The following is a 16,868-nucleotide window of genomic DNA, read 5'->3' as shown; positions in this document are numbered from 1 at the left end:
ACGGTTTAATGATAGCGGTTTTAAAGGCTGTTGGCACTATCCCAGAGGAGACAGACAGATTGATTATATTTAAGACGGACGGTCCTAAAATTTGAAATAATTCTTTAAGTAGTTTGGCTGGAAGAGGGTCGAGTAAACATGTTGTTTGTTTCGCCGCACTAACCAATTGTGTAAGCCTTTCAAGGGACACGCTTTTAAAATTTGAGAGGGTTATTGCATGATCATCAGCGCTGGTAAACGGCGGTCTCGACTGAGCGATTGGAATGGTATTCTTGATCTCGTCCCTAATGGATTCAATCTTTTGAGCAAAAAATTTCATGAACTCGTCAGCTGAGTGGAAGGAACTATCGGGGTTCGGCTGGCGTAGAGTCAGCTTTGCCACTGTATCAAATAGGTGTTTAGGGTTGTTTTTATTGAGATTAATAACTTGCGAAAAATACCGAGTTTTTGCTAAGATAAGCGCATCTTTATATTTCAGGAGGCTATCCTGCCATGCCTGATGGAAAACCTCAAGTTTGGTTAAACGCCATCTGCGCTCATGCTTTCTACATAATTGCTTAAGCGTACGCGTTTCATCTGTGAACCACGGAGTAGGCAATCTACGGCAAGTTTTCAGACGTAACGGCGCCACAGAGTCAAGGGCATTTAACAATGTCGCATTGAATTCATTTGTAAGATTATCAATAGAGCCGATGTATGCGGGAAATATGGCGGTTGCCGGCGACAGTAACTCAGATAGCGCAGTTGCAGTCATGGAGTTAAAATTACGGCTCCTATAATTCTGATTGCTCTCTTGTCTTTGACAAGGAACTAAAATTTCAAATTTTATTAAGTAATGATCAGACAGAACAGTAGTGTATGGCAGTACTGCTATATTTGAGGTTGCAAGTCCTCGGGATAATACCAGATCTAAGGTATTTCCATTCTTATGCGTTGCTGCCTGTACGGCTTGCGTAAAACCAAACGTATCAGTTAAAGTCTGAAACGCAGAAGTAAGTGGCTCTGACGGTAAATTCATGTGGATGTTGAAATCGCCCATGATAATTATATTATCCGCATTGGTTACTAGATCAGCCACGAATTCTGAAAATTCATCCAGGAAGCCAGAGTAAGCCCCGGGTGGACGGTAAATAACAGCAAGATAAAATTACGGTAAAGCGGTGGATCGGACAGTGAGAACTTCAAAAGTTTTAAATACGTTGATCGAACGAGGCCTAAATCTAAGCTCGGAATTTGAGATGAGGGCGACACCCCCACCCTTTTTTCGAGGACGCGCCACATGCGAGCTCACAAAATTTGGAGGCGAGGCCTCGTTAAGCGGCAGCAGTTCATTAGGTTTTAACCAGGTCCCGCAGAGACCAAAAACGTTTAGATTATGTTCCGTGATGAAGTCATTAACGAGAACTGCTTTCGTATGAAGCGATCTAATATTCATAAAACCTAGTTTAAGTGTGATCGGTCGATCAGGGTGCGTATCTATCGAAGGATTTTTAAACGAGATGCGAGTAAGATTGTGTTCTCTAGGCCTGACATCACCTCTCAAATGTTTGTTAGCGCGGTGGGACGATACGACCGTGGGAATTTGATAGTAAATATTTGTTACACATGTAAAATTATCTGAAACAGGCACCATTTCATCCGCAAAACCGGTCGGGGTGGAGTGATTGGATTTGTCTACTACCCCAGTAGAAAGTGTGTTTATGTGTACTGTAGCACTATTCAAACTGTCACACTCTAGTCTACACGAGGAGCTATGTGCATGCAGGTGGTTAGGTGGCACCCAAGCTGACAGCGGCTATCTGGATTCTCGTGGGCCAATTCAGGATGGGGGAACTGCAGCTCAACCTCCTCGAAGACACTGCCAGGACAATTGAGGGCTCCTCCGGCAGCCCTTCGCTCTGACTTGGACATCCACTTTTTTTCATTGATTTTCATATGATGTATTATTTGTGCCCTCTCTGCATCCATTTCAACCTGGTGATCCTGAAAGGGGGATCCTCCCATCTGTGGTCACTTCTCAAGGTTTCTCATTTTCCCCTGACAGGGTTTTTTTGAGTTTTTCCTTGCCCTTTTGGGAGCTTAAGATCAGGGGATGCTTTGAGAATAATTGTCAATTTTTGTCTATGTGAAGCCCTTTGAGACTGCTTGTGATTTAGGGCTATACAAATAAACTTGACTTGACTTGACTAGATGATGTGGCTCGGGCATCTCATCAGGATGCCTCCTGGACGCCTCCCCTGTATAAGGTATGTCTCACCGGCAGGAGACCCTATGGAAAGCCCAGGACGCGCTGGAGAGACTATGTCTCTCAGCTGGCCTGGGAACGCCTTGGGATTCCCCGGAATGAGCTGGTCAAAGTGGCTGGGGAGAGGGATATCTGGGCGTCCCTTCTAAAGCTGCTGCCCCCGCGTCCGGATCCCGGATAAGCGGAAGAGGATGGATGGATGGTTGGAAATCTTGAAAAAATAAGTGAGAATGATAATAGCAAAAAATACAACTGTTCAAAAAAATTAAACAAATGAACCTGAACTAGTGCAATAAACCCAAGACCAACAAACTGTTCACTAAAGTTTCTTTAATGCACAGTACAATTGGTTGCAAGGTACATTAGTACAATATATTGAAAAAGCTCAAAAAATGATAGTTCATCTTGCATGTGTTATTTCTTGCCTCTTAATGTTAGTTTCACCATGTTCCTTGATCAGGAATCAGTGTGCATTTCAGTCAAACCAAGACAGTACAAAGAAACAATAAATCGAACCAGTGTAGTTATATCTACTTCAAATTACAATCAACTAGACTTAACTCAACTTCACAGAAACATAAATGAACACAAATCATGCAGGTATAGAGGAGTTTGGAATTCCGTTAAGGCAATCATTTTCCTTCATACCCAGACCATATGTTCTGCAAAGGAGTAAAATCCGAGCACACCATTACCAAAGCAACTGCTGTTTTGGCAACAATGTTTTCCTGAAATCATTTATCTTAATTTACCTCTGCCAATTTGTTTTGTAATAATACGTTTTAATTCATTTGTCCATTCAAAATGGGTTAATCTTCTGAAAGTCACATGATGCGTTGACAACTGTGATCTGTTGAGTGAAACATGAAACATTTACAGAAGCTGTGGACTGGGGGTTAAGTATTTTGCAGTGACAACAAAGAAAAATGAACTCAAATTAAAAGAACGACATGTCATTCAAGCAGCTCTCAATACAATTGACCTTTTGTTCTTTTTGTCACCAAGTATTTCTGCAAAAGAATGAACAAAACAATTGAATTAGATAGTCATCATGGCTTTATGTACACAGTGCTCATCATGAATACTGCTGCAGCCCCTGATTTTTTTTTTTAATCCAAATCAACTCGTCAGTGAACATGAGAACCCTTATCATTTTGATGCGGTTGACTTACCTGTGGTTTAATTCTTGAGACTTACAATGTTCCATGTAGTATAAAATAATGTAATATATTTGCTAAACTTTCATGTGCACATAGACATTTTTGGCAACATAATCAAGCAACATTACCAAAAGGTAATTTTTCTTTACTCTACACCGTGTGCACAATTATTAGGAAGTTGTATTTTTGAGGATTAACTTTATGTTTGAACAACTACAGTGACCGCAGTCAATCCAAAATGTTAATAAACTTCAATTTGATTAATTCATAAAGTAAAACTGAGGTTTGGGCTTTTTAAGGAGAAAATTTGTGCGTGCACAATTATTGGGATACTATTAGTGTACAGAAGTATGATGCGACTAAATGAAAAACGACCATGTTCCCACATCACTTGTTTATTTTCATCTGTTTAAGTGAGAATAATAATCAAACAACTCAAAATTTACGAACTGACATTTCAAAAAAATAAAGGGAAAAAAAAAATCTGGGACCAATATAACCAGCCTTCTTTTCAAAAACAGCCACAAGCCTTCCATTCATGGATTCTGTTAGTTTCTTCATCTGCTGACAATCAACTTTCCGTGCTGCAGCAACCACAGCCTCCCAGACACGGTCCAGAGAGGTGTACTGTCTTCCTCCACTGGATTGGCGCCCTTGAGTTGGTGACCCCTGGTTTAGAGACAGTGGCACTGGGGGAAAAGACAGGAGGCAGAGCTGGAGGTGGCAGAGATAAAGATGCTGAGGTTCTCTTTGGAAGTGACGCGGTTGGATAGGATCAGGAGCAAGTGCATCAGAGGGACAGCGCATGTTAGGTGTTTTGGAGATAAAGCCAGAGAGGCCAGACTGAGATGGTTTGGACATGTACAGAGGAGGGATAGTGAATATATTGGTAGAAGGCTGCTGAGGATGGAACCACCAGGCAGGTCAAGAGGAAGACCAAAGAGGAGAAATATGGATGGAGTGAAAGAGGACATGAAGTTAGTTGGGGTGAGAGAAGAAGATTCACAGGATAGGGTGAGATGGAAACAGATGGTTCGCTGTGGCGCCCCTGAGGGGAAAAGCCGAAAGGAAAAGAAGAAGTTGAGTATTCTATGCAGGCATAAAAATCATGGTCTACTTGAAACTTTTTACCGTGCCACTGCTTGAAGAAAGTGTCTTTTAAAAACTGACAGTATATTAATTTTGATTCATTCATCCATCCATTTTCTGTACCGCTTTGTCCCCACGGGGGTCGCGGGCGTGCTGGAGCCTATCCCAGCGGTCATCGGGCAGTAGGCGGGGGGACACCCTGAACCGGTTGCCAGCCAATCACAGGGCACACAGAGATGAACAACCATCCGCACTCGCACTCACACCTAGGGGCAATTTAGAGTGCGCAATCGGCCTGTCAAGCATGTTTTGGGGATGTGGGAGGAAACCGGAGTGCCCGGAGGAAACCCACGCGGGCTTGGGGAGAACATGCAAACTCCACACAGGGAGGGTCGGAGGTGGAATCGAACCGGCACCCTCCTAACTGTGAGGCGGACGTGCTAACCAGTGCGCCACCTAGCCACCAATTTTGATTCATCCATCCATCCATCCATTTTCTGAACCGCTTAGTCCCCACGGGGGTCGCGGGAGTGCTGGAGCCTATCCCAGCCGTCAACGGGCAGTAGGCGAGGGACACCCTGAACCGGTTGCCAGCCGATCGCAGGGCACACAGAGACAAACAACCATTTGCACTCGCACTCACACCTAGGGGCAATTTAGAGTGCTCAATCGGCCTGTCAAGCATGTTTTGGGGATGTGGGAGGAAACCGGAGTGCCCGGAGGAAACCCACGCGGGCTTGGGGAGAACATGCAAACTCCACACAGGGAGGGTCGGAGGTGGAATCGAACCGGCACCCTCCTAACTGTGAGGCGGACGTGCTAACCAGTGCGCCACCTAGCCACCAATTTTGATTCATTTTTGTTTTAATTTGAGAGTTAGTTTTAAGTCCATCTTTAACTCAAAAAGGTCCAAGCATCTCATTTTTAATAATACCAGCCCATACCAGTACTCTGCCTCCACCTTGCTGGTGTCCTATTTGAAGCGGAGCCATTACTGATATAGCCATGGTCTAACCTGATCCATCAAGTGTCATTCTCATCTCATCAGTCCAAAAGATCTTTGCCAAATCTGTCTAATGATATTTCCTGACCTATTCTTGAGGTTTCAATGTGTATGCCTTGTTCAGTGGTGGTCAGGTGTCAGCTTTCCATACCTTGGCCATGTGTCTGAGCACTAAACACCTGGTATTTTTGGGCACGCCAGGTAGATTGAAGTTCCAGAATATGGTAGTACTGAAGGATAATGGATTCCTGGTCTTAATGTTTCAGTTTTCTCAAATCTTTGGCAGTTAATTTGCATGTTTTACCTTAATACAAACTGGATTCGGTTGACGTTGGGAAATTGTGTAAAATGTAAATAAAAACAAAATACAATGATTTGAAAATCCTTTTCAACCTATATTCAATTGAATACACTACAAAGACAACATATTTAATGCTCAAACTCATAAACTATTTTATTTTTCAAATAATAATTAACTTAGAATTTCATGGCTGCAACACGTGCAGTAGAAGTTGGGAAAGGGCATGTTAACCACTTCGTTACATCACCTTTCCTTTTAATAACACTCAATAAATGTTTTGGAAGAGAGGAGACTAATTCTCTTAGCTTCTCATGTGGAATTCTTTCCCATTTTTGCTTGATGAACCGCTTCAGTTGTTCAACAGTCCCGGGTCTTCCCTGTCGTATTTTACGCTTCATAATTGATTGATTGATTGAATATTTATTGATCCCCAGGGGTGGGGAAATTCAGGCCCCAGCAGTATCCATACCACAGAGTGGGTATACAAAAGACACACAGATGGCATAAGCGCAACTCAACAGGCTCTCATAAGGCTGCCACACAACGGCGCCACAAAGAAAGTCAGAAAGTGCTCAAGATAAAAGCCATCAAAGCGAATCAAAGCTAAAAGACAAAGGAAAAAAGTAACAGCGGCCAACCAGCACCCCTCAATACAAGAGAACACCCCAAAACACACAAAATTGCCTCCACGGGGTCCATAGACAGGTGTAAGGGCAGTCCAGTTCAACGGCGCCCAATGGACCGTGGTCGTGAATCGGTGAAAATGCGCCACACATTTTCAATGAGACAGGTCTGGACTGCAAGCGGGCCAGGGGAGAACCTGGACTCTTTTACTTCGAAGACACGCTGTTGTAACACGTGCAGAATGTGGCTTGGCATTATCTTGCTGACATAAGCAGCGGCGTCCATGAAAAAGACGTCGCATATGTTGCTCCAAAATCTGTATGTACTTTTCAGCATTTATGTTGCCTTCACAGAAATGTAAGTAACCCATGCCATGGGAACTAATGCACCCCCATACCATCACAGATGCTGGCTTTTGAACTTTGCGTTGATAACAGTCCCGATGGTCCGCTTCCTCTTTGGTCCGGAGGACACGATGTCCAGTGTTTCCAAAAACAATTTGAAAATTGGACTCATCAGACCACAAAACACTTTTCCATTGTGCATCAGTCCATTTTACATGAGCTCGGGCCCAGACAACCCGGCGGCGTTTCTGGATGTTGTTCATAAACGGCTTTTGCTTTGCATGGTAGAGTTTTAACCCGCACTTACTAATGTAGTGACGAACTGTATTTACTAAAAGTGGTTTTCTGAAGTTTTCCTGAGCCCATTTGGTGATATCCTTTACACACTCATGTCGGTTTTTAAGGCAGGGCCGACTGAGGGATCGAAGGTCACAGTCATTCAGTCTTGGTTTCCGGCCGTGGCGCTTACGTGCAGTGATTTCACCAGATTCTCTGAACCTTTTGATGATATTATGGACCGTAGATGTTGAAATCCCTAAATTCCTTTCAATTTTGGTTTGAGAAATGTTCTTAAACTGTTCAACTATTTTCTCACGCAGTTGTGGACAAGGTGGTGAACCTCGCCCCATACTTGCTTGTGAATGACTGAGCATGTTTGGGGAGGCTCCTTTTATACCCAATCATGGTACCCACCTCTTCCCAATTAGCCTGATCACATGTGGGATGTTCCAAATAGGTGTTTGATGAGCTTTTCTCAGTTTTCTCAGCATTTTTTGCCACCTTTCCCAACTTCTACTAGACGTGTTGCAGCCATGAAATTCTAAGTTACCGTAATTTTCGGTCTATAAGTCGCGTTTTTTTCCATAGTTTGGGTGGGGGGGCGACTTATAATAAGGAGCGACTTATATGTTTTTTTTCAAAAATTTTCCAAAAAAAAAAAAAGTGAAACCGCGATAAACGAACCGCGATGAAGCAAGGGATTACTGTAGTTTGAATTTCAAGTGACGTGACGTCAGCAGCGCGACGCGGCGTGGCGGTTGTTTATATAAAGGACAAAGATTGATCACGGGATGACGAAGGGCCCCACGTACTACCGGCATCATTAGCGGCTTTGTTTCCAAGTGACACGGCGGACGAAGAGTTTGAACGATTTAAGGATTTGGAGTGACACAGAAGGTTTGAAAAACTATTATGGCTTTTACCCACGCCCGGTCCTACTCTACGGAGCTCTCTTTCACCTCCGTGGATTGAAGTCGGGGGCCGGCGCTCGGCCGGGTGGCTGTCGGGGGACGGTGGATCGGGCTCGATCATGGCTTTTACGCACGCCCGGTCCTATTCTATGGATCTCTCTTCCACCTCCGTGGCTGGAAGTCCACGCCGCCACACGCCTGGAAGTTTGTTTTGTTAAATAAAGAGCCGTTTACCAAACCCATGTCTTTCCTTGTACTTTGTTAAGGCTACAATATAGTTATATACTAGATCTGTGGAATAACGACGAGGCTGACGTCAGGGCTCACGCGCGGCGTTGTTGACAAAGGACGAGGAATTTGATCGATGGATTTAATGATTTAGAGTGCACAGATGGTTTGATAATATTATTGCTTATATTATAGTTATTTGATTTCTAATTTATATATCGTTATATGGGCCTGTGGAATATTTTGAAGTGCAAGCGCCGTCAGCGGCGCGCACCCATTGTTGACAAAGGACGATCGATGGATTTAATGAATTGGAGTGACAGATGGTTTTATAAACGTGTTATTTATGTAATAGTTTTTTTTAAATAACTCTGAATGTTACGTCAGGGCCGTTCTCAGCTCTTTGTTTGTGTTTATGTCACGTTAGCAAACCTATCGTTTAGCCTGTTGTTGCTCGTTCATGACTGTTCTTGGTGTTGGATTTTGTCGAATAAATTGCCCCCCAAAATGCGACTTATACTCCGGAGCGACTTATATATGTTTTTTTTCACTTTTTTGGGCATTTTATGGCTGATGCGACTTGTACTCCGGAGCGACTTATAGTCCGAAAATTACGGTAATTATTATTTGGCAAAAAACAATCAAGTTTATCAGTTTGAACATTAAATATGTTGTCTTTGTAGTGTATTCAATTGAATATGGGTTGAGAAGGATTTTCAAATCGTTGTATTTTGGTTTTAATTACATTTTACACAATTTCCCAACTTCAACCGAATCCGGTTTGTATGTTTCCTGCGACCCTGTTGACTATTTGCAATGAAATATTTGATGGTTCTGTGATCATGCCCTAGCAATTTCAAAACTGTTGCAAACCCCTTAAAGACCTTTTAGAATTTTTGACTTTTTAGAGTCTTTTTTTGCCCCATTTCGCCTTAGGAAAACAAGCTGCCTATTAATGATGCACACTGTGATTCAAGATTCAAGAGTCTTTTATTCGCCATGTTTGAGCGTGCCAAACAAAGAATTTGACTTCGGTAAATCACACCGTCTGTTCAACATTTAGGTGACTAACAACACTCAGGACATGTGAAAAATGGCAAATATTCTCAAACATCCCCTGATCTTAAACTCCCAAAAGGGCAAGGAAAAACTCAAAACTCCAGCTAGGGGAAATGAGAAACCTTGAGAAGAGACCACAGATGGGAAGGTCCCTCTTCCAGGATGACCAGGCTGCAATGGATGCAGAGAGGACACATAGTACAAACAGTGTAGACAAATTCAAAAAAGGTGTGGAGAGCAGGATGTTATTGCACAGTATATAGGGTGTTGATATCCTGAGGCCCTACCATCCCCTCATTACATGAATACACATCACTTCATATACTTGCATCGAGTAAGCTTTCAAGCTTATACAGCATGGAGTTGGAAAATATGAGTAAAAATGGTCATATGGTCTTCTCTCTCTACACCAACGATTTCTCCTCAGGTGACTCTCCTGTGAAGCTCCTGAAGTATGCAGACGACACCACTCTCATCGGACTGATCCAGGACGGTGATGAGACTGCGTACAGACAGGAGGTGGAGCGGCTGGTCCACTGGTGCAGCCAAAACCACCTGGAGCTGAACCCGCTCAAGACCGTGGAGATGACAGTGGACTTCAGGCGTGACCCTTCACCACTTTTACCCCTCACTATGCGCAGTAATACTATTCTCTCCACAGACACCTTCAAGTTCCTGGGAACCACAATTTCTCGGGACCTGAAATGGACCGGCCACATAGACTCTGTCCGGAAGAAGGCCCAGCAGAGGATGTACTTCCTGAGACAGCTCAAGAAGTTCAACCTGCCGCGAGAGCTTCTGAAGACCTTCTACACTGCCATCATCCAGTCTGTCCTCTGCACGTCCATCACTGTCTGGTTTGGATCGGCCTCCAAACAAGACAAGCACAGACTGCAACGGACAATCAGGACTGCAGAAAAGATAATTGGAATCAACCTCCCATCTATCCAAGACTTGTACCTGTCCAGGACCAGGAAACGTGCAAGGAACATCTCTACAGACCCTTCTCACCCAGGTTGCAGTCTGTTTGAACTACTCCCCTCCGGACGGCGTTCTAGAGCTCGGTACGCCAAAACCAGCAGACACAGAGACAGCTTCTTCCCCCAGGCTGTTGCTCTGATGAACTCACACCACTCTTAGAGTCTCAGAGTCATTACTGTGCAATAACATCCTGCTCTCCACACCTTTTTTGAATTTGTCTACACTGTTTGTACTATGTGTCCTCTCTGCATCCATTGCAGCCTGGTCATCCTGGAAGAGGGACCTTCCCATCTGTCATGTCCTGAGTGTTGTTAGTCACCTAAATGTTGAACAGAGGGTGTGATTTACCGAAGTCAAATTCCTTGTTTGGCACGCTCAAACATGGCGAATAAGAAACTCTTGAATCTTGAAATACACACTTGCCTAATAATTGTGCAGAGAGTGTATTGTACACACACATATACAGTACATACAGATACATAAATACATAAATTTAGAAAGTAATAAATGTTCTTTCATACTTGCACGTTTTCAAAGTGCTTGAAGCTTTTGCAATGGGTGATCTGTGTGTCTTTACTTCCACTGAAAAAACGGTTACACGCTTTGCAGAAGAAGCCTGTTTTAGGAACCAAGAATTCCATACCTGAGAGACGGAGAGAAAGGGGGGGAGAGAGAGAGAGAGAGAGAGAGAGAGAGAGAGAGAGAGAGAGAGAGAGAGAGAGAGAGAGAGAGAGAGAGAGAGAGAGAGAGAGAGAGAGAGAGAGAGAGAGAGAGAGAGAGAGGGGGGGGGGGGGGGGTCATATGTGCGCTGTTAAAATCTTGAACCCCGCATGCAATAGAACAATTCAACATCCAGCGGGGGCTCTCCTGGAAGGGGCGAGGTTCTTCTAGTATTAAATTTTTTTTTTAAAAAAGCACAACAACAGGTGATAGATGAACTTCCTGACTCTGCACACCAAAGGGTAGTCAACAAAACCTGTTGCATGCTAAATCAAAAACCTGCTACTTGTCAGTCCGGGAAAACTTTTTTCTTTTGGATTTATGAACCTCTCCACAACATAACAGGTGCAGATATCCCTGACTCCATAAAAATAAAATTCCATTTCAGTCAACACCTGACACCAATGCCAGTTTATGTAAATCAAAGTCAAAGTCAAAGTCTTTGATACAAATTCATGCAAATTTGAAGTGCATATTCTCACTGACAGAATCTTGTATTTCCTAAATCTTTAAATTACAATATAATTGGGGAGAGGAATTGAATCAATTATGTTATCAAATATTAACCACTTAAAAAGACTGCGCAACAAAAAAACATTTCAGTATAAACAAATCAGTTAAGCACCTTTTTGACACAACACACAACAAATTACCCAATACAATTTCCTCATGATGTGTATACTGTGTATCATCCAATGTTTGTAAAAATACAAAAAACATAGTTACAGTACAACCTTTTGATTCAGTCATTCAATGTTCATACATTTCAAAAGACGTCTTACCAACTGGTATGCTCGGATCAAAATGGACAGTTTTGTCTGTGGCCATGGGAGTTTCTGTTCTTGGCTCATCCTCACTCTTCTTTTCAGTGACTTTTGGGATGTCAGACATCATGTGTCTCCCTATGTGAACATAAGATAATACAGAACAAGAACAGAACAAGTAATCTTAGGTTTTCATGAAAAATCAATGACTTCATCTAAACCACATATGGCAAAATGTTGGTTTGTTCATTCTTATGCACTAAACAACAATATTACCAAAATCAAAATGAGATGCCGTAACAGTGCTATCAAATAGCATGAATTTGTATACAGTGATCCCTCACCACTTCGTGCTTCACCTTTCATGAATGCGCTACTTAGCGGGTTTATAAGTGACGTGAGAATGGTGTTTAAATACACACTGATAGCACGGGCCTCTGAGCAATGTGAGTCATTGTGGACAAGCGCGGGAAGCACGGCAGCCAGCCTGTCACGAAAAAGGCAGGAACACCATGTGCAACACGGACTGTTTATTTAGGGAATGCGAGAAGAGGAAAAGGGAGGCTAGAACGCCAACAGAACAGGTGGATGAGGAAACTAACAAGCCGGTTAGCGAGCTAGTTTGATTGATTGATATCTTTATTTCAAACATATTTAAAACATAAAAAGAGAAAAAAATAAAACAAATAAAACCCCCAAAACCCTTATGACGAATAAAATATATGGACTTGGTTTTCCCTTGCCCGGACGCGAGTCACCGGGGCCCCCCTCTGGTTGCCAGGCCTGGAGGTGGGGCTCGAAGGCGAGCATCTGGTGGCCGGGCCTTCGCCCACGGGGCCCGGCCGGGTGCAGCCCGAAAAGGTAACGTGGGTCCCCCTTCCCATGGGCTCACCCCCTGTGGGAGGGGCCAAATAGGTCAAGTGCATAGTGAGCTGGGCGTCGGCCAAGGGCGGGGACCTAGGCGGTCCGATCCCCGGCTGCAGAAGCTGGCTCTTGGGACATGGAATGTCACCTATCTGGCTGGAAAGGAGCCGAGCTGGTGTGTGAGGCAGAAAGGTTCCGACTAGATATAGTCGGACTTGCCTCCACACACAGTTTGGGTTCTGGTACAAGTCCTCTCGAGAGGGGCTGGACTCTCTCCCACTCTGGAGTTGCCCACGGTGAGAGGCGTCGAGCAGGTGTGGGTATACTCATTGCCCCCTGGCTGGGCGCCTGCAGATTGGGGTTCACCGCGGTGAACGAGAGGGTAGCCTCCCTCCACCTTCGGGTGAGGGGACGGGTCCTGACTGTTGTTTGTGCCTATGCACCAAACAGCAGCTCAGAGTACCCACCCTTTTTGGAGTCCTTAGAAGAATTGCTGGAGAGTGCTCCTTCTGGGGACTCCATTGTTCTACTGGGTGACTTCAATGCTCACGTGACCTGGAAGGGCGTGGTTGGAAGATACGGCCCCCCCGATCTGAACCCGAGCGGTGTTCTATTGTTGGACTTCTGTGCTCGACATGGATTGTCAATAATGAACACCATGTTCAAACATAATGGTGTCCATGTGTGCACTTGGCAAACAAACAATAAACCAACAAACTGAAAATAAACAACAACAAAGAATGCTCGAAAAGGAGTAGGAGGAAGCATTGCTTTTTAGATTCCTACCCCTTTCTCACTTTATCCATTAAACTAATGATTCAACGTATAAATCTACAAAAGAACACAAGTAGACAGACTTATTTTCCATTTTGGTTGTGTGTAGCCATTTGGCATTTTTTAGTCCTTGTACCCGCTAAACAACATAGTTTTGTACAATTTTTAAAACTGGTGGATATTTGGACTTTGCTTGAGTTCCTCACTTAGACTGTTCCATAGTTTGACCCCGGTTATAGTTATACAGAAACATTTTAAGGTTGTTCTTATGTTTAAGATTTTGAAGTTGTGATTCCCCCTTAACGTATAACCTCTCTCCCGATTCCTAAATAAGTTTTGGATATTTTCTGGTAGTTGTTTTGCTTTTGCCCTATATATGATGATTGCTGTTTGATAAGATACTATGTTAGTGAATTTCAATAGTTTGGATTGTATGAAAAGTGGATTTGTGTGTTCCAAGTAGTTGACTTTATAAATAGTCCTTATTGCTCTTTTCTGCAGGATGATAAGTGCCTGTAGTGAAGTTTTGTAAGTATTTCCCCAAACCTAAGCACAGTAATGCAAATATGGCAAGACAAGTGAACAATAACGTGTCTGAAGTGAATGATAATCAAGTAGTTCGTTTGCTTTGTATATGACAGCAATGCTACTTGATATTTTGGATTGTACGTGGCTGATGTGTGGCTTCCAACTCAGCCTGTCATCTATTATAACCCCAAGAAATTGGTTTACCTGCACCCTTTCTATTTAAGTCCCATCTATTTCTATTCGTACCTTTATGTTCGCTGTGCCTTTGCCAAATAACAAACTTGGTCTTACATACATTTAATGATAATTTGTTCCATTCAAACCATATTTTTATTTTTTTCATTTCCTCATTTAACACCGATTCCACTTGATGGATGTTATTACCTGAACAAAAGATACTGGTGTCATCTGCAAAATTGATGAGTTTTAGTTCTCTAGATACTTTGCACATATCATTTATATACAAAATAAACACTTTAGGGCCTAATACTGACCCTTGTGGACACCACAAGCTATGTCCAAATATCCAGATAGTCCAAACTGTTGCCATTCTCTTAGATAATCCTTTATCCAGTCTAATGCTAATCCCCTTATCCCATATTTTTCTAGTTTATTGAATAGTATGTTATGATTGATTGTGTCAAAAGGTTTTTTGAGGTCGATGAATACTATTGCATGTCTTTTGTTGTCTGTGATTTCCTCGATCGATTCCATTAATGCCTGTGCTGTTGATCTGTTAACCCTAAAGCCATATTGGTTCTCTGCAAATAATTTGTTTTTCCAAAAATCCATCCACTCTACTGTTAAAAAGCTTTTCCAATATTTTTTAGAGTTTTGGCAATACAGTAATCCCTCGCTATATCACGGTTCGTTTATAGCGGTTTCACTACAATCCGGATTTTTATTCCAAATTAAAAAAAAATTCTAATTCAAAATAAAACTTCTAAATTGAGGAATTATGGCACGGAAGTTGCCTACACGCCAGCAGAAGGCAGGGAGTGCCCACACAATTGCAGTGCGTACACTTTTACCATCCATCCATCCATCTATCTATTTTCTGTACCGCTTTATCCCCACGGGGGTCGCGGGCGTGCTGGAGCCTATCCCAGCTGTCATCGGGCAGTAGGCGGGGGACACCCTGAACTGGTTGCCAGCCAATCGCAGGTTTATAAAAAAAGTTATAATAAGAGTTTTAAAAACATATTTACAGTGTTGTACCTTGTTATAGAAAAATTGTTCTCATGAAATAGTTCTAAAAACATATTTACAGTATCTACACTTGTACCTTGTTATAATTTTTTTTATAATAAAATCTGTTCTAAAAACATATTTACAGTATGTCTTAAGAATTCTCCATGTTATGTTATTAAGCCGTGCTTTGATTTGAGGTGGGGTGCTTTATTTTGAAGGCCGTTTTCAGGCGATACCACTTCCTGTTTCACGTTTGTGTACATACATGTCGGTTACAGTGGTACAGCAGTCATTGACGACGTAAGTGGGTCTCCTAACAAGAGAAATAACGATCACATGTGTCTAACCTTTAGGACAATGTAGTATTGCTCCAATCATTCGTTTACATTCTTTTAGAGGTCCGTTTTCACGTGTTAGCACAATCGCGAATTAGCATCTTTCTGCTAACTCGTTAGCCTGCCCAGTACTTCTTGTTAACACGTGTGTTATTCACTTACAGTCACATCTGCATGTTACACGCGCGCACACACACACACACACACACACACACACACACACACACACACACACACACACACACACACACACACACACACACACACACACACACACACACACACACACACACACACACACACACACACACACACACACACACACACACACACACACACACACACACACACACACACACAGCCTTGGGGGGGCCCCCCGTGCTCAGCGTGATGCTGGCGGAGATTTTGTCGCCAACACGTACCACCTGAGGCCTCTGACAGAGGAAGTCCAGTAGCCAGAATGACCTTAGCAATTTACATCTTCTTTGGGAATGTACCAGTAAGAAATGACAAATTACAGATGTACACAAGTGGCTTTGAAATCCCCTCAATGATTTGCTTAACTAACGTCATATCAATGCCATTGCAGTCGGTAGACGTTTTGTTTTTGCATTGTTTCACAATGTTAATGATTTCATTTTCCTCAACTGCCTTCAAAAACTTTGAGTGGGGATTCCTTTCTATTAGTTTATCTCTGTTTTCTACATTCGACGCTGCATTCGGTGTGTTTTTTGCTATTTCAGGCCCAACATTTACAAGGAACTGATTAAAAACGTTTGCCACCTCTTCCATATTATAATTTTCAATATCATTTATAACAAAATATTTAAGTAATTTGTGTTGTTTGGTACCTTCTCTAATAATGTTGTTATTCCATATCCCCTTAATATACTTTTATTATCCTCTCATTTATTTTATAGCATTCTTTTTTGCTTAATCTTATATTAGTTAATTTATTCTTATATCTTTTATATTTATCTTCAGCGCCTTCTGTTCTTTGTTTTAAGAAGTTCGTATAGAGTAACTTTTTCTTTTTACAGGCATTTCTTAAGTTAAGTTAAGTTAAAAGTTAAAGTTAAAGTCCCAATGATCGTCACACACACACCTGGGTGTGGTGAAATTTGTCCTCTGCATTTAACCCATCCCCATGTGATTAGCCTTTAGTTGATGATGATTGATGATGAATTTTATTCGTTTCAAACAGGCAAACCACACATAACCAATCAAATGAAGACACATACATTCAAAAGCACAAGCAAGGTGAAAGTCATTAAAACTATGACTCTATACAAACAACAAATACAAACAGAAAACAATCCATTGTACCAAAAAGGTAGAGCCTACCTGTTTGAAAAGGAACGGGAAGAAGTAAAAGTTATTTAATCCCACCCCCTATCAAATTTACGACAGAAAATAAGATTTGCAGTTACCTCTAATAGCATTAATTTTCCTTATTGTTGTCTTTCCC

At 42.4% G+C, this 16,868-nt stretch overlaps 1 protein-coding gene across 1 annotated transcript in view; it reads right to left on the bottom strand.

Annotated features, from left to right (window-relative positions):
• Positions 1–2,555: 2,555 nt before the first annotated feature.
• Positions 2,556–16,868, bottom strand: part of LOC119124462 (zinc finger protein 638-like) — a 168,940-nt gene continuing 154,627 nt past the window's right edge. The window contains exons 20-22 of the mRNA XM_037254471.1: positions 11,727–11,846; positions 10,746–10,867; positions 2,556–3,255 (exon numbers count right to left, since the gene is read on the bottom strand). Of these exons, the coding sequence (XP_037110366.1) occupies positions 3,214–3,255; positions 10,746–10,867; positions 11,727–11,846 (284 nt within the window). The 3' untranslated portion in view covers positions 2,556–3,213. The remainder of the gene's footprint in view (positions 3,256–10,745; positions 10,868–11,726; positions 11,847–16,868) is intronic.

Source organism: Syngnathus acus, chromosome 1 (assembly GCF_901709675.1).
Source record: "Syngnathus acus chromosome 1, fSynAcu1.2, whole genome shotgun sequence".
Lineage (NCBI taxonomy): Eukaryota > Metazoa > Chordata > Actinopteri > Syngnathiformes > Syngnathidae > Syngnathus > Syngnathus acus.
This window is presented reverse-complemented; position numbering and strand designations above follow the sequence as displayed.